The 17,871-nt window shown below is 40.8% G+C and overlaps 7 protein-coding genes across 7 annotated transcripts; 4 read left to right on the forward strand and 3 right to left on the reverse strand. All coding sequences in view use genetic code 12, as the record gives it.

Moving 5' to 3' along the window:
* Positions 1-113: 113 nt before the first annotated feature.
* On the forward strand, positions 114-1,835 carry KRI1 (KRRI-Interacting protein 1; the record flags this gene model as incomplete). Its single annotated transcript, XM_001386399.1, has 1 exon — positions 114-1,835. The coding sequence occupies one exon, from the start codon at positions 114-116 to the stop codon at positions 1,833-1,835; it is 1,722 nt and encodes a 573-aa protein (XP_001386436.2).
* A 185-nt stretch (positions 1,836-2,020) lies between these two features.
* ARS1 (Arylsulfatase (AS) (Aryl-sulfate sulphohydrolase)) lies at positions 2,021-3,718 on the reverse strand (the record flags this gene model as incomplete). Its single annotated transcript, XM_001386597.1, has 1 exon — positions 2,021-3,718. One exon carries the CDS (start codon positions 3,716-3,718, stop codon positions 2,021-2,023), a length of 1,698 nt encoding a protein of 565 aa, XP_001386634.1.
* A 270-nt stretch (positions 3,719-3,988) lies between these two features.
* Positions 3,989-7,330, reverse strand: ALR1 (aluminum resistance putative divalent cation transporter). Its single transcript, XM_001386598.1, has 4 exons — positions 6,280-7,330; positions 6,223-6,257; positions 5,721-6,190; positions 3,989-5,660 (listed from the first exon to the last, which is right to left on the reverse strand). The coding sequence occupies exons 1-4, from the start codon at positions 6,750-6,752 to the stop codon at positions 4,158-4,160; spliced, it is 2,481 nt and encodes an 826-aa protein (XP_001386635.2). The 5' UTR covers positions 6,753-7,330; the 3' UTR covers positions 3,989-4,157.
* A 1,300-nt stretch (positions 7,331-8,630) lies between these two features.
* On the forward strand, positions 8,631-11,423 carry PICST_91380 (predicted protein). Its single transcript, XM_001386400.1, has one exon. The coding sequence runs from the start codon at positions 8,839-8,841 to the stop codon at positions 11,338-11,340; it is 2,502 nt and encodes an 833-aa protein (XP_001386437.2). The 5' UTR covers positions 8,631-8,838; the 3' UTR covers positions 11,341-11,423.
* A 229-nt stretch (positions 11,424-11,652) lies between these two features.
* On the forward strand, positions 11,653-12,732 carry PSH1 (associated with histones/Spt16/Pob3; the record flags this gene model as incomplete). The annotated part of the gene is made up of 3 exons (XM_001386401.1): positions 11,653-11,694; positions 11,830-12,561; positions 12,601-12,732. 3 exons carry the CDS (start codon positions 11,653-11,655, stop codon positions 12,730-12,732), a joined length of 906 nt encoding a protein of 301 aa, XP_001386438.2.
* Positions 12,733-13,562: 830 nt separating this feature from the next.
* On the forward strand, positions 13,563-14,005 carry COX7 (Cytochrome c oxidase polypeptide VII). The gene has a single exon (XM_001386402.1). It carries the CDS (start codon positions 13,603-13,605, stop codon positions 13,780-13,782), a length of 180 nt encoding a protein of 59 aa, XP_001386439.1. The 5' UTR covers positions 13,563-13,602; the 3' UTR covers positions 13,783-14,005.
* Positions 14,006-14,173: 168 nt separating this feature from the next.
* Positions 14,174-16,183, reverse strand: PICST_33685 (predicted protein; the record flags this gene model as incomplete). Its single annotated transcript, XM_001386599.1, has 1 exon — positions 14,174-16,183. The coding sequence occupies one exon, from the start codon at positions 16,181-16,183 to the stop codon at positions 14,174-14,176; it is 2,010 nt and encodes a 669-aa protein (XP_001386636.2).
* Between the last annotated feature and the right edge of the window lie 1,688 nt (positions 16,184-17,871).

A 17,871-nucleotide genomic window follows, 5' to 3' on the forward strand; every position in this document is an offset into this window, starting at 1 on the left:
TTACATGCAGTCCGCAGAATTTATTCTCATCTCATTCCAAAAATTTCAAAATTTAATTATGATATTGCAGTAGTAGATTTGAAATATCAGTTTCACAAAAAAAACGAAAAGCAATGGCAAGAAAGAAGTCTGCTGCGAAGAGGGCCAGAGAGGCTGCTGTGGTTAAGGAAGTGCAAGAAAATGGGTCTTCCAAGCAAGAAACGAAGGAAACCGCAAAACCAGAAGAAAAAAAGGTTTCTTTCTCAGACTCCGAATCTGAATCTGAGTCTTCTTCAGAAGATGAAGACGAACTTGGTGATTTGATTACAGAAGATGTCGAGGCTGGTATCAACAATGTTTTGCAGGCTATTAAGGAGAATCCTACGAAATTACTTGATCCGAATGTAAAGTTTTTTGAAGATCCAGAGAATTTCACTGAGACTGCTACTAAAAAAGAGAAGCCTTTGTACTTGAAAGATTACCATAGACAGAACTTACTTTCAGGAGGTTATAAGGATGAAGATGAAGACAACGAATATGGAACCATAGACGGTGAAAAGCCATTTGTGGTGACTCAAAGAGAAGAAAGAGACCAATTGCTTGCTGATATCAAAAGTGCTTTCAATGAAGAGGAAGACGAAGAAGATGACGATGACGATTTTTTGAAGAAGAAGGAAGAGGCTGCTAACCACATTCATCCAGATCGTCAAGTAACGAGACTTCCAGACCCCAATGAAAATGAGCAAGGCTTTTTAGAAGCTTTTGTGAATGACAGAGCCTGGATTCCCAAGAAGAATGACAAGGTTATCAATTTAGACAGGATTGACCAGAATGACGAAGAAGACTTTGATGATGCTGTAGAGAAGTTTGAGCATGCCTACAACTTCAGATATGAGGATGCCAACTCAGCCGAAATTGTGTCATATGCTCGTAACCAAGCTACGATCAGAAGATCTGCCACTAACAGTCGTAAGAGACAAAGAGAAAAACAGCAAGAAGTGAAAGAACAAGAGAATAATGAGAAGGAAGCTTTATTGAAGAAAAAGAAGACTACCAAATTGAACAAGGTTATGGACAGATTGCAAAAGATAAAAGAAGCGGTAGGAGGAGAAATGAAAGACGAAGTTATTGAAAAGGTTTTTGGAGACAGTTTGCTTAAGGAGGACTTTGATGATGCTGACTGGGACAACAAAATGGCGGAAATATTCAACGAGCAATATTATGGCGATGAGAATGAAAAGCCCGTGTGGGATGAAGACGATGAGATCATGGCCGATTTCCACAAGGGTGATGATAATGATGAAGATGATGGACCAGAAGTAGATGAGGAGGAAGAGGAAGCAGATCAGGAGCAAGAAAAAACAAAGAAGAAGTCCAAGAAGGATAAGTTGAAGGAAAAAAAGTCAGTCAAGAAAGACAAAGAGCTGTTGAGAGTTAAGGCACAAGAAATAGTAGAGGCCAATACTCATGTTCTCATTGATGAAGTTGAAGAAGAAAGAGGACGTTCTAAGGGTAAAGAAGATCTTCTATTTAAGTACCGTGAAGTTTCACCAGAGTCATTTGGTTTGACTACAAGAGAAATCTTGCTTGCTGATGATAAGCAGTTGAACACCTTCATTGGTATTAAGAAATTTGCACCATACAGACCCAAGGAACTGAGAATGAAGGACAAGAGAAAGTACACCAAGAAGAAGCAGTTACAGGAATGGAGAAAGGAAGTGTTTAAAGACAAAAATGGTCCAGCTGCTCCTGAAGATGACAAGTACGATATCTGGATACCTACGGAAGAGGAAGAGACAAGAAAGAAATCACACAAGGATAAAAGTCATAAGAAGCACAAGTCGAAGTCAAAATAGACAGAGGAACCAGCATTGCATTGTATAGAATCTAATAAAGAAGCTAACTATAGTATTATATTTATGTCACTAATAAAGAAAGAAAGCTAAGATTATCTAAACCAACATCTAACATATGTATATCTCTAAAAGTTTCAACTTATCTGTGCTGTGTATCACAAATGTCCAGGCTTTCTCCATAAAACCTAACTATCTAAGATCGTTCTGTAAATCACTTCATTCTCTTCTCCTTCGATTCTTTCCTTTTCGAAGAGGTCGCTTCCCAACTCGATTAATCCAGTTTCAGCAGCATAAACAGCCCAGAGATTTATCAACTCGGAAAGGACTCTAGTTTCAGTTTCCGCAAGATCCTTGGTTTCACCTGGATCCTCTTTAATATTGAACAACTGCCACTTTTCAGGTCCAAATGGAGCTGGGATATAGAGAGCCTTGTAGGAACCCTTTCTGATAGCCTGCTGTCCAAATAATTCCCAACCAGTGACAGTGTCTTCTTGGTGTACCCTGTCGCTGTTGTCGGCTAAGTAGCTTACCCATGATGATCCTCTTGGTACAGCAACTTCTCTTCCCTTGTAGAAATTTCCTGGGTGTTTAACATCGGCCAACTCCAACACTGTTGGCAATATATCCATCACCGTAGTAAAAGCGTCCAAGATCTTGCTTTGTTTTGATTTTAATAATGGAGGGTAATGAATAATAAGTGGACAAACGATTGCTCCTTCAGTTGACCACATCTTGTACATGGAATGAGGAGAAGTAGCTGCCTGAGCCCACTGATCTCCGTAGAAAACAAACGAGTCCTTCTTACCAATGTTGTCAAGAGCATTGTTATAGTACTTTTCAATGAATGTGTTGATTCTCAAAGCAGTCAATGGTAATGCTTCCATCAACATCCCTTCAGCACCATTATCAGACATGAAGAGTATGAAAGTATTATCCAACTCTCCTGTCTTTTCTAAGTGGTCAACTACTCTCCCAATATTCTCATCTAAGATTTCAACCATAGCAGCATAAGTTTCCATAATTCTGGCTTCGATCTTTCTTTCATTTTCCGTTAATTCTGACCATCTCTTACGAATTGTCTTTATAGGATGGGGAACTACACCTTCAGGAATGATTCCTATCTTAGCGGCACTGGCCAAACGTCTTCTACGCAACTCTTCCGGGCCACCGTCGTAAACACCCTTGTACTTATCGATTCTAGATTGAGGAGCCTGGTATGGCCAATGGGGAGCAGTGTAAGTCAAGCAGCCGAAAAAGGGTCTTCCATTTCTGGATTCAGATGTAATAAACTCTATTCCCTTATCTGTGAAATAATCAGTCGAGTAGAAATCTTCTGGTAGCTCCTTCTCAGCATCAACACTTCTATCATCTTCAGCAAACAAAGGAGGCAAGAACTTTACGAATTCGCCGTTTTCGTCCTTGGTGATATATTTGTAATGGTTTCCGGCCCCTGGCAACAATGTGAATGACTTTTCAAACCCTCTCTTACTTGGCCAATATTCTGGCAATAAACCTAAATGCCACTTCCCAGAAATAAAGGTAAAGTAGTCACCATACTCCTTCAATATCTCAGGCAAAGCTACTACTCTATCGTTCAAGTAGCCTTCATACCCTTTCTTTCCAGCAAACTTCTCGGGGTGTCTGGATGCGAATTCGGCCATTTGACCCAAACCGGCAATGTGATTGTCGGTACCAGAAAACAACATGGACCTGGTGGGTGAACATGCTGAAGCAGTGTGGAAATCAGTTAACCTGACTCCTCTGTCTGCTAATTTCTGCAAGTTGGGAGTATGGATCTCTCCACCAAAGGCACTGAGATCGGTGAATCCCAAGTCGTCTGCTACAATAACCAAGAAGTTTGGCTTTTTGGCTGTGACAGTCATGATTTCGAGCTGTTTCTATCCCCAAAATTGAATCCTGAAAAGAGTATATTACATTAAATGTTGTAACTGCTTGTCTATTTGGCTATAAATATATTTAATGTTTCAATCCTATCTTTAGATTGCAACATTTCGTGCCACAGTTGCACGCATTTCAGAAATGGTTGCGAAATTTTTTCTCGCTTAATTCATAGAGATAATAATGAATTTGCGACTTTAAAAGAGAAACCGCTAAGCAGCTACAGACTATACGTGATACATCAAGCAGTGTTTATAATATTTAATTGATGTATTATATCTTTTGCTAACTAACCCATAATCAAACAACTATTAATAAATAAATATGTAGACTTGTATCTGAATCTATAAAGGAATAAGGAGCCAAATAAACGCACGAGAACACTGATGAAGTAAATAGAATTAAAAAAGCAAGACTCCCAATCTAGTCATATTTATTGGGGAAGCTGAGAATCGATTTGGCGGCTTCTTTGGTTCTTGTTCTCAAGCCCAAGCTTTTGATAGATCTTCTGGAACTCATTCCAGGAGGGGGTGGTGTGTTGTCGATTCTTCCTAACCACCATTTGGCGAAGATCAACGAACAGATAATGATAGCGATCATGACACCAATGATGCCGAAAAACCAACGGTATGAATCTCCCTCCTGAGCCTCGCCGGGCACGTGAACGTTCATACCAAACAAACCTGTAACCAAGTTCAATGGCACCAACATCGTACCAAGCAAGGTGACCTTGGACAACATCTCTGTGACCTTATTATTGGAGTTGAACGATTCTACCTGCAACTGGGCCAAGTAGTTGGAGTGGCTTCGAGAAAAAATCTTTTCGTATGCTAATAAATTTTGGAACATGGTGACGACGTGATCCTGAATATCACCCAAGTATAATGCTATGTCTGCTCTGGGTTGAGCTCTACCTCCCATGCTGTTGAACTGCCACTGGTTGGTGGGATTGATGGTGCTGGCTGGCGCTCCTGGACCGGGTCCGAAACTGACTCCACCAGTTCCACCTTGCCCAAAGCCAACCGGATAAGGTGAGGGGGTGGAGCCTGTAGGAGTTCCAGTACCGCTTACGATAGGCATAACACTGACGTGTTGAACAGCTGCCTCATCCTGACATCTTTTAGCAAACATCTTGATGACATCAGCTTTACCAGACAACAACCGCATTAACGTCATCACCTTTCTTCTGGATTCCCCAATCCTTTGCAACATGTTACTGAAGTCTAAGTCACGAGCCACAAACACAGAGTCTTCTATGGCATCTGCCTCATACTCGATTCCAGTGATCACAGGTGCAAAACCATCGGTAATGTCATCGATCATGGCGTAACACAACCAGTCAGCACTGACATCTACATAGTCTCGCAACTGACGAACTCTTCTTCTCACACTGGCAGGGTGCGAAATAGGAGAAAAGTGGAACGTCAAAATACCGTCGGTAAATACCACAATATACACATTGATGGGCTCCAAGTAATCCTCAGACTCCTTGTCTGGCTCAAAAGTATGGAAACAGACAAAGTAATAGCTTCTGAACAACTCAACTTTTTCACGCGTTTCTTGCATCCGGATATCTTCTGCAGTCAAAGGATGGATTCCAAAAGCCTTTGCCAACAACTTCATCTCAGCATCAGTAGGACAAACACAGTCTAACCACCACGTGCCCTCGCCGTTTCTGAAGAGCTCTCGAACAGTTTGACCAGGTTCAACCAAGGAAGGAATATCTGGCGCGTGGATTGTTTCTTCGGACTCTGAGCTGAAGAAAGAGAATCTGTCTGGCAAGGAAGAGTCGCCATCGCTGATTCTGGTGCCTCCAAATTTGACCTTGTCAGAAGAGGAATCATCAGGAAGATAAATATCATTTCTGATGCTGTGATTTTTCAATTCGTACTCATCGTTTCCACTGGACGAGTCAGAAGGTAATTTCTCTTTCTCATTTCCATGTAGCGATTTGACTGAGTCGCTGTCCCCTTGTTCTTCAAACACGCGGGACTTGAACTTGGACAAAGCGGTGTTTGTTTTTTTCAAGATGTTCTTGGGTGTATACTTCAACGCAGCAGTGCTGCTTCTTGAAACGTTGGAGATGGAACCAGTAGATCTTGCATCTCTAGAAGTGACTCTAGAGGCTGTCTTTTGGGCAATAATGAACTTCTCTTGTCTCATCATCTCTTCCTGTTCTCTCTCATCTCTGATAAATTCTTCGATTTCGTCGAAATCGATTCCTTTAATACGAATATGTTCTCTCAACATGGGAAAACAGACATCTTCTTCTGTTTCCTGAGAAGTTCTAGAGGCATGAGAATCGGCTTCGCTATCTATTGACGATCTGGATGCTCTTCTTTCTCTTCTGACTCCGTGGTTATCGGAAACATTACTATCCGCAGTCTTGATTCTCGTCATGGGAGAAACCAAGTCAGACTCGAGATTGTTGGACTCGTTGAAAGAGTTCTTTCTGGCTACTTTCAGGTTTCTTCTTCCAGGATTCAACAAGATTCCTGGATTAGCATTGCCAGATTCGTCCTTCTTATCCTGTTCGGCATAGGACTGTGACCTTGATCTGTTTCTCCTGGTGTTGCTTCTCAAGATAGGAACAGGTGCATCGTGAGAGTCGTCTTCGTCTTCATCCTTCAAGTAGAAGTCCCTACGTAAAGTGTTCATGTAAGAACGATTGGTAGGCTTGCCTTCTGGAGAAGAAGTGTCGGTCACTATAGTGGCAGGAACTTCTGTTGCTCTTCTACTAGTTTTTCTTCTTTGGTCTTGAGATGTTCTCCCGGATGGTCTTCTGGAAGATCCAGCAGTAGGCAGAGACTTTTCCGTTTCCTGAGCAGGGAGTTCTTCTTCGCTGTCAGAATCGGAGACAGCGGACGAGTCGGTGATTGCAGCAGAAGCCGGGTTACGAACTGGCAAAGAGGGTAATTGATTTCTATGGTCGTTCAAGACATCGTCGGATCTGGTAGCATCCGAAAGGATTTTTCTTGCTTCTTCTGACTCCGAGCGGTAGCTTTCAATGTCAGACATGATGAAGATTTATGATTTTACAATAGTCACTAGACTTATTACTCTTATGGCTCTTATCAAATTTAGATAGACTTTCTTAGTTGGAAGACTTTGGCTAGTCTTATGATCTTATGGTTTGCTGAATAAATTTATGCTAGACTTATGGTTGACGATAGACTTGGTCTAGATTATGTTTTAGAATGGAGTGGCAAGGTTGGCGGGAACTAAGTAGCCACAAGCAACCATCTGGGAAAAAACGGGTCTACAGAGTAACAACCTGCTTCTTTACGATCTCAGTTAAACGACGGGATGAATACGATGGATCCTCAAGTCGCTGGAGCTGGCGTGACTTCGTGGGTGTCGATGTCGCTGCTAATGAAAAATGACGACTTAGAAATTCAGAACTTGAAAATCGTCATAAAGTGAAAAATTGGATTGTGGAGATGAGAAGATTCAGTAAAAGCAGAGAATCTGGTCTTACGAGAAATCAAATCTAACAAACTAACGGACGAGAACCTGGTTTGACTGGTTCACAACGATTATAGGGTCAGCGTGGTCGACTTCTGAAACTGATATGGGCTAGACACAAAATAAATTACTGAAATTGCCTAACATATATCCCTTTTTATATAAATGTCAATTTTGTATATTTCAAAAATTTTTATTCTGCCAGAATTTCTTTTGTCCCACTTTTCCGAAACAGAGCAACCGGGCACAAACATCCGTGCCGCAGTACTTAAGCCCCAAAAAAATCACCCAAGCTCCCCCTCCAAACCGAGACGCAACCTGTCAGCGCCACATGGGTCCCATCTCACTCTGCCGTATTGGGCATCTTGATACTGTACAAGTATGGCCAGCACAATAATTCTTTAGACTTGCTGTTACGGTTCTAAGCCTTAGAAGAGCGATGGGAGTCCGTGGCCGTAAAGTCAGCTCATCTCAAAGCCTAGACGCAGCTGCCGAAAGTGTCTTTTTCTCGGACCGGGCATTTCAGGTGTGTGGCATTCTGCTTGCTGGATCTTTCGCCTATTAATACGTCAAAGTGAATATACGAGCTGGGATGGATCTTGCACTCAGAAAAAGAGTACAAGATTTATGGAACTCAATTAGTAAATTATGTGGTTTTGGTATTCGTAATCGGGCGGTCGTCTGTCCAGTTCGGTAAACCTTTGTCTGCTAGCCCTGGACCATCGAGACGGGTATCTGATCTTGTATGAATCGTAATGTCTGACTCGCTTAATAGCTAAATCTGGAAGTGTGAACAATTCCTTTAGTTGCTCTCGGATGTCTGGATTAGAACACACTAATTGATATTATCTACTTCTGACCTGTTCCCCATTCTTCTGGTGAGGTTAGACAGTACCAGTCTTTTTGGCTACGGAGATCTGGAAAACGGTTGCAATTTCTGGTCAGTCTATAATATGCCTGTGTGCAGTCAACTGTTGCAGCCATACGGACAGTATCTTTTTATCTGTTTCTTTCCTTCCCAAAAAAACTTGCTTGAATTGCAAGTATTTGCTTCTTCTTTTATGACTCAAACCACAGGCACTTGACTCTACGACCAAGACTCTTCAAATACCTTCTAAATTTCCGAGCTCATTCATTTCCATGATTATACACATAAAGTTGCTGCATCTCCATTGTCCGTTCTTTCTAAAAGGTTTCTCTTATCTATCTATCTATCTATCTATCTATCTATCACCTCCAACCATTGGCAATTCAATCATTTCACTATCATTCGACCAACTCGTTTTCTATTTGAACTCTTCCCATCCAGCTATCTTGTCTCTCTACGGCTTGTAACATATCCTGCATATACCAAAAATCATACCATCAAAATTTTATGAACACTCAAGCTCCAAACCTCGACTACAACAAGAGCCCTGAAGTGCACGACAACAACAGCAACCTATACACTTGTAAATAGTCCTTGTAACTGCTAGTTGCTTTCATTTAACACCCACCGTATCTTTTTCTCGGCTTTTCTGCTTGAAAAAGTGCTAATTCTCATTCTCACTATCTAACATTTCAGTGTCTTAATCCAACTTGTTTCCAGATTAGATCCACGGCTGAAGCTCCACATAGCTTTTGTTCACAACATTTTACAATGTCACTGCGACAAGCGCCTTGGAGCCAAACCTGCCAGAATCTCCTTTTCGGCGTACGAAACTACAAACCGGTCCGATCTCGGCCCTTGTTCTATGCCTTGAATCATCCATTCTGTACCAATAGCCAGTTACTCGATACTTCGTACAGCAATCGGTTGAAAATACGATCTAAGCAGATTATACGAAGACTTCTGGGCCAAGTGAGAAGAATCCAGCCAAAGAATGGCACAATAAATGTGCGGGAATCTACTCGCTATGTCCATCATTCAGCATCAGCATCAAGCATTCTAATCCCGCAATTGCCATATTCACTTCACCTTCCATTCCAATTGTCACCAGAACAGAAAAAGAGACAAGGTGACTTGTATATTTCACCTGAGGTCAGAGAACTTATAAAGCAAAACAATCTAGAACGACTATGCGAACACTTGAAGGAAGAACACCAAGTCGCAAATCCTCATGTCCTCAACTATATTCTCCAGGAGACTCTCGATAAGGGTCCGTCTCCCCCTGCATTGCTTCTTTCCGAATGTGAGATTGAAGTCCCCATGTACAAAGCAGTGACCCGACTAGACTTGGAGTCACAATACCACAAATATATCTATGATAAAATACCCTATTTATATGAACTATTCCAAAAGTATGCTAACAAGTTTGGCTCCGACAAAACGTTTCAGGAAAGCTACATCTGGTTGTGCTATCACATGAACGACTTGCCTGACTTAGAAAACACTTTGCAGGCATATTTGTCGAGCAGTCTGTACAACTCCAAAACTTTAGCCTATGCCATGAGTGGCTTCATTATGAACTACGAAGTCGAGTTTGTGAGATCGCTTTTCCAAAATATAGTTTCAATGGGAAAACCTTTGCACAACATCCTTTTAGAGACAGTAGTATATCAGATGTCTAGAGTAGACGCTTTGTTCGAAAACTTTGCATTGATTCTACAGGCATGGCTCTTTTCAGCTAAGTCTTTGGACCCTCCCTCTGTTAAAGCTCTTTCCTTGTTGTTAGCAGAATATCACAAGTTCGGAACAGAAAACGAAATGAACTACATCTTGGACTTAATCGAAGGATTGGGTGTGGATGGTCATTATGCCATACAATTGACCAACTTGCAGTACGAAATAATCAACCGAGAACCATTTCACTTCAAGAAAGTAATGCTGAAAGACGATCTTGTTGTAATACAAGACATTAGGGAGTCTATAAGTGACGAAAGAGAGTTATATGACTTCTACTATCATTGTCTTAGATTCTGCTCCAACTACTCACACGTAAGTATGATTCAGTACTTCATAATGCACTTGAAGGATCTGAATTTGAACCTATTACCACAGTACTTTGAAGTTATCTTGAATTATTACATGAAAAATAACAAATTCATTCAATTGGTAGCATTCTTGCAATCTTCTTCGCAGATCTTCCCCTTTAAGGAAGTCTACTTGCAAACCATTTTTAATGCATTTATCCAATCATATCCTTATCACACGCCTGAATTTGCTTATGAATTCAAATCGTGGATTAAACATCATCAGCAGCTATCCAAGAGTTCCAAGTCGAAATTGCTTGGTAGTCTAAGAGCTGTTAAAATCCATTCTCAATTGACTCCATACCACATCGAGAGAAACATCATTATCCTGAATCCGTTGAAGTATGATTCAAGCAGTTGGAAAAGTATTCAATGGGGCCAAGATAAGAGGGGAAAGGCATTGAGGTTTACAGATCAAGTGCTGTATCGAGTTAGTAAAGGATTTTATGACGTTCTTCGTAAAGGCGTCAGACCCGACTTTGCCTTGGTTAAGGAAACATTCAGAAGACTGAACTCCAGTAACCAAAAGATTCTTGTAGACCTCTTGAAGAGAAGTAGGATGTATTTTCAGCATGAAGGAATGTTGGAGTTGCTTGCATTGCAAGTTGCGGAGAACACGAAGAGTTCCTTATTACGGTTTTACAACGAGAAAAGGGAAATTCTCACAACAAACGACAAGATTGCCTTCTCGCGAATGTTAATCAACAAGAACTTGTTTGAGGAAGCTGAAGAACTCCTACAAACAATAGATATACTGCAAGTTGATGACAGGACACAGATGGTTCTTTTGAACTTGAAGTTAAGGAACTACATCACCTATAGTCAGTTTGATAAAATGGGTGAAACAATCGAAAGTTTCCCGGTGGACGAAATCGTATTGAGTCCGTATATCTACAAGCAATGCTGCTTCGTAGAGAAGAAGTTGGTCAGCAAGTTAGAATATACCCAGAGCAAGAATAAGGACCAGACAGATATAAAAGCTGAAAGCAGCGAAGATTGCCTGAGTTCTTTGCCAGACGAGATCTCAGACTTGATCCAGTCGTACGAATTGACGTTGGATAAGTTGAGAGGCTTAATAGGAGATATACAGCTCCGGTTGGATAAGGACGAACTCGATATTGCTGCTACGATAAAGCAGACATTGGTATTCTTGGACGAATGGATCACCCAGAGTGAGAAAGGGATTTAGACTACCTGTAAATACCTGACATATACACATATACATAGCATATTAGCATATTAGCATATTCCTATTATACCATATTCAAATTGATATTTCTTTGTATGTGTTTATTTATGGATTTATATATCTATATTGAGACAAAAAGAAGTTCTCAAAGTATTGAGCCAACACTTTTTGCACCCATAATACGCTGGTTATCATATGAACATTTTCCTGTACACTGTACGAACTTACTCTTGCTCCGCAGTCATTAATTTTGAACCCATCCAAGTAAACTTCTTGTTCTTCTACCCTACCACGAACTAGAAACAGCTCAACATGGGGGAGATCGAAGAGGGACAGAAGGTGTGGAGTGGTATGGTAAGTATTGGAAGTTATAAGTTCAAAATTTTTTGAACCCATCGCTACGACTCTGAATCTTAATTCTTAAATCAAAATTTGGAATCAATTTTCATGAGTGTATATTTTTCTCGTATCCCGTACTAACATTGTCAGGACCACGAACTTACAAGCAATCTTCTCCTGAAGATCACTGCAAACATAGAATGCACCATCTGCAACGAGACAATGCACGTGCCGTTCACTGTAGAATGTGGCCATTCGTTCTGCTACGACTGTTTGCACACCTGGTTTGAGAACAAGATCAACTGTCCCACCTGTAGACACAACATTGAAAACAAGCCGCTGTTGAACTTGCAACTTAAGGAGATATCAAAGGCGATAACGGATATCATAATTGACACTTGCGTAGTTGAAAGCGAAAAGACCAAGTTGGTAGAGCATCGCGATGGCTGCTGGAAAGCATACAACTTTGATGTGAAACATAAACGAATCTTTGGTGATTTGTTCAAAACAGCACTCACACTTATAGACAACTCCGACGGCGTTCCTCGGTGTGGCAACTGCCACTGGGAAGCTCATGGTAGTGTGTGCTTGCACTGTGGAACTCGGTTTAGAGTGCCTCAGGAAGACGAGTATTATGACTCTCCAGAGGGGGATGCCTATAACGAAGATGCTGATGAGCACTACTTGCATGGCTCACACGACGAATACGATAGCGCGGACAGCTTTGTTGATACCCGTAGTGTAAGCGAGATCAACCGCGACGTGCGGCTAGATGACGACGACGACATCCTCTCATCAGACAATGAAGTCCAGAGTACGACATACGATGATTGGAACGGATTCCATGGCGACAATGCAGCAAGTCCAATAATATTGAGTGGAGTCGACGACGACGATGATGATGATGACGATGATGTACAGTACTACGATTCAGACGATATACGAGATGCCTTGGACGAGTTTCACGACGCTCAATTGGAGCAAGTAGGCGACGACGACGATATCAGATCCCACAGACATCGAGTGATTCACATAAGTGACGAAGAGGACTAAGCGCATGATAGTCACCATATCGATACTGTGTCATATGATATAAGCATCATTCCAGATTAACATATGAATACCGTAATAGTTCCATCGGTCATCAGTTATCACCATAGGACAAATCATAGCCATGATATCATACATTTTACAAAATATTCAAGACATTTGGTCGCTACAGGGTACTTAGACAGCAGCAAAGCTGCAACACAATAGTTAGTTACGACAGCTCGCCAGGTAGGTGAAGCTACTTAATTCACAGTATAGGAATACAGGTGTTTATGGAAGGAAGGTAAATGGTAGCATTTTATGAGAGTGAATTGCTCGTAGACATGATAAGAAGCCTACTATCTATATACCAATAGGTATATATACCATTATTACTATGTAATCAACTGGCTACTCTAATATGTGTAAGTACTGGATTCGCAAGTACTCCAATTTTTTGTATGGTACTTCTACAATTATGTATACGTCCAAATTCTCCAGCGTAATCTGCAAAATACGGAAAATTAAATTGACAAAAATTACGTTTTCTAGGTTTCTCGCATCTCATTGACCATAGTCCTGAAATCTGATACAGCCACCACCAAATTGTATTCCCTTGGTGGGGAACCGCTTCAGCTCAGAGTTCTGCTCAGGTACTTTAGAGTCTCTGCAGCTCCCAAACTGCGCAATGGCCCACTGTCAGGACCTGCACATACCTGGCAACACAAAGCCACTCATCCAATAGACTCCATGAAAAAAGTGCCTGAGAAAAAATGAACTGATATTTAGTTATCACCGTATATTTACTAACTGCAATTATAAAAGGTACGTTCTTGTTTCCTTCTCCTCCTACACCATATTCTTCGTACTAACCGAGAGTCTTCAGATATCACCATGGATCCACAAAGAATCATCAAGTTGCAACAGCACTACCAAAACACCAAGAAGCCTTTGTGGTTGAGAGGACCTCAAGCCAAGTTTGCTGTCTACCCATTCTACGCTCTCTTCACCGTCACCACTATCTTCCCATTGTACTACGCTGGTAGAGCTATCTGTGGTCTCAAAGACGAATAAATCACTCCATATGAATTCAACGCAATGCTGCGACTCTCATGATGCTGCCGCAGCCTACTTGCCCATATATCTAAATGTAATCATATGAATATTCATTTCCTCAGATTTATTCCGTTCTGGATCTCTTAAAGTACAGCGCATTTTCCATCCACAATTTCCATTATTTTGGTGTTTAGTCTCTATTCGTGGGGTCTTTATCCTTAAAATAATATACATTTTTCAGAATATTGTCATCTCCAACAGGTCGAACGCTATCAATTGAATGGTACAAAGTTGTGTCATGTCAGTGATATTCGATACGCTAAGTCCATGTTGTCTGTAGATATTGTCTTTAGGACTCCTCCTACACGTAGCTCTTCTCTGTTATTGCCTCTCCTATTATATATAGCCTTTATTTAGCCAATTCTGTAAGCAAACTATCAATCTTGGTCTTGATTCTGGTATTAGCTATCTTCTCCTTGAAATGGTCCAACTTGTGTTTTAGATGTTGAATATCTATGTCGAGATCTTCACTATACTTCAACAGTAAGTATGTCAAAACTATACTGTTGTAGCCTATTAGGTGACCGGAAGCCTCGTCCTTTGCACTAGCATCAATTGCTTCAAATATAGCTATGTTATCTCTAACATCATCAAACTTTTGCAATTCGAACCGGTCAGACTCAACAAAGTTTATCAAGAATCCCAAGAGAAACAATGCTATGTTGAGCCGATATTCGTCGTTTAAGCAACTGTAGCTGCTATTGATATACCTTATCATGGGCGAAACATATTTGGGATCAAATAGCAATTCGGCAACTCGCTCATTATTGTCATAAGATGTAGATAGCACAACGACCAACTTTAACACTTGAACATCTAGATCGTCAAGTTGTACAAAATCTATCTTGTTCATAGATTCTAATATACAAATTTCGAGATCGTAAAGACTATCCAATTCAGGCGATCTTTCAACATACGATTGGATATAGCTTAATAGCTTCATCTTGTTGGTCAATCTAGTCTCGGTTGCAAACAATTGAATGACATGTTCAAATATGTCTGCTCTGTGGAAATCAGGAACATTGCTCATCACTTCTATCAATTGCACTTGGAGAGGAGTTTCAATTTGCAATATGTCCAGCAATTGCAAAAGAGATTTCTTTACCAAAATAGGCAAACCATTGGAACTGTAAGTGACCCCAAGCAGTTTGAGAATTGATAATAGGCAATGTCTGAAAGTCTGACTGATAGCAACTTGTTCAGTCCGAGTTGCTGATGCTGCTAAAAAGAGAAAGTTCACACTAACTAGCCAACACAAAACATCTTTTCCATTGCCCTTAGAATTAATAATATTTTCATAAATGGCTAGCAACCTAGTTGCGATGATTTCACCGTTTCTTTCAAGTGCATTTGAACCATTCTTGATCGACTCGATGGCTAAGTCTACTAGCAATGATACCAATACAGCATTTCCAGTGGCCAAGTTCTTGCAATCAGTAAATTGCAATCCTTCCAAAATATAGTCTAGAGCTTCCTTTCGTTGGTTTTCTTTGCTGATACTTCTGAGATCATTGATGCTTAACACATCTTCCACAACTGGTATTTCATCGCCAATAGATACTTTCGAGTTTTCTTCTTCATTTCCTTCTAGAAGAAAGCTTCGCTCATCCCCATATGTTCTAAGCTTCGATTTTGCGGTTCCTTTCAGTATCCTTTCGCTAGAATTTCGACTTGGGGAAGTATTTGAGTTTTCTACATAGGAAGAAAATACTGACAAATCTACGTTTATTTCTCCATCGTCGTTGTCCGTTTCTTCACCATGGTTGTCACTATCATTTTGAGACGTTAGAAAGGTATTTCGACCAACCAGTTCGTCATCTATGCTTTCGAACAAGGAATCCCAGTCGCGTGCTTCTTTGGGTGTGAATGTAGGAGTTCTCTTTGCAGTTGAATTCGTACTCTTAGCAGGAGTGACTTGCTCTCTATTATTGTTCTTGGATTTGTTTCTCGGTGGAGTTTTTGCCAAATCCTTTAATTCGTCTTCAAGTCTTCGTTTAGCCCGACTTTTCACTGGGCTTGGTGAGTTGCTGAGCGCGTTGACTACAGTTACTAGCTTCTGTGGAGAAGTAGTGAGAGAATCTGAAAGATTGAAATCTGAAAGGCTGCGTTTGTGATGCTGCACAGATTTGTATGTTTTCCAATTCGAATTAATCTCAGCCGAGGGAAGCAATTCTTGCTCTCCTATCTTGGTAACTACGTGAGAATCTTGAATCACTGACATTAGTTTGTCTGAAACTGAAGTGGGCTCGGTTATATCAGTGAATTCTTCATTTTCTTCGTCGCTGGAAAAAACTGGTGCATCCGCCAGAAGACGTGTTCTCTTTCGAAACGAACTCCAGTTCTTGCCGTAAACAGACATTAGCCAGAGAACCGTGCTTGTATCAGTTTGCAATCACATAATTGCGTGGAGTCTTGAGCTACTCCAAGTGAAAAATCTGGTGTGCGAAACACAAATAATATCCAGATAGCGCAAAACGGCTGCAAGTCAGTGATAAGAATGGCAAACCGGATAATAATTCAGCCATTCAGAAGCACTCAGATGTTCTATATTGTCTCTTTAGATTACCCGTATCTCTTTATATTACCCGTCGTGATTCATGGATAATCCGAGACTAAGTTTGCGGGATTTTGGCAAGATTTCCAGCAATTGGATGTGAACTCCATTAGCCACGGCTGTACCTTTTATCAGCTTCAGTTGATGTTACGACAAGGTAGGCAATGAAATAAGCTACTGGAGGTAACAATTTCATCTTCTTGATAGCTGATCGCTTAGGCTGCGTTCTGTATTCCAGTCAGCGCAATTGGTTGCAGGTCTCCTACATTATCTGTGTGCCAAATATGCATATTTTGCATATGAAAGGCTTCAAGAAGAACAGCCTCTCCTAAACAGGAATATGTAATAGTGCAACCTGGTGGAAATCTAAAACTCCCTCATAATTTACAAGTGATAACGGAAGGCTCCTGATCATGTAAGACTAAACTTACCTGATGAAGCAGCTGGAAGAGGTATTGATTTTCAAACCCCTCCTTGTAGTCAAGGACTCTTCGAACCTTACCAAGGTGGTCTGAAACCAAAAAGTGTATACTTTCAAGCAAGAGAGGGGCACAATTAGTTACGGCCGTATCATTAAATGTTTCGGAGTTGAATTTCTGTGCCCCTTCCAAGCCAACTCATTTGACATCTAGACTAATTATCTTTTGCGGGGTTCTCGCTGCAACTTAAGAGAAGGTTGCGAAATCTGAACAATTGCAAGTTTTGTCTCCGTTATTCTTGATTCAACAGAGAGAATACCTAGTTTTCTGAAGCTGGCTACTGTACAGATAAGCGTATGTCGATCTTTTCCTGTTTCACACCGATATGGTTAATTTGTTCAATCCGTACACAGTTCGTACTACGCTGATCAGAGCTCTCTTCACATGTTATATGCGCGACTTCCACTTGTGGACCATGTTTATCCAAAACCGTTTGAACCATCCCACTCCAAGGTCGGCGAAGCGAAACCACCACAGCATGGCTTGATATGATCAGTGTGATTGTCATAGCCTTGTTGATTTAAACTTTGTTGTTGTGCCCAATTGTTGTATAAGCCCAATTGTTGTTTAGCCCAATTGTCAAAAGTGAGGCAGGATTCTCTCACATGATTATTGTCCATGTTCTCCTCTCTTGAACTATATGCTGAATAAGTGGAACAAATTTATATAAATTTACATGTCTTTTCCCTTTTTGCAATCCGAAGAAGAATGCCCTTGTTCTCACGTTAGCAATAGAAGTGTTGCGTATTATACTAAGAAGAAGTCTAGATCTTATATTCTGAAGATGTCTTTTGATCTTTCCCTTCTTGTTGGAGGGTTTCTCATCGCCTACATTGTTTTGAAGAAGGTACTTTTTTATTGGAGGAAACAACTGTTTGTCAAGAAATATGGATGCAAAGAGCCTCTCCATTTGAAGCCGCCATTGTTTGGAATCCCAAACTTGATTGAGATAATGAAACATAAAAGGAATGGAGATTTGACTGAGTTCAGCGATCTTACCTTTGATTCCGTCGG

The sequence above is a fragment of the Scheffersomyces stipitis genome, chromosome 8 (genome assembly GCF_000209165.1).
Source record: "Scheffersomyces stipitis CBS 6054 chromosome 8, complete sequence".
Classification (NCBI taxonomy): Eukaryota; Fungi; Ascomycota; class Pichiomycetes; order Serinales; family Debaryomycetaceae; genus Scheffersomyces; species Scheffersomyces stipitis.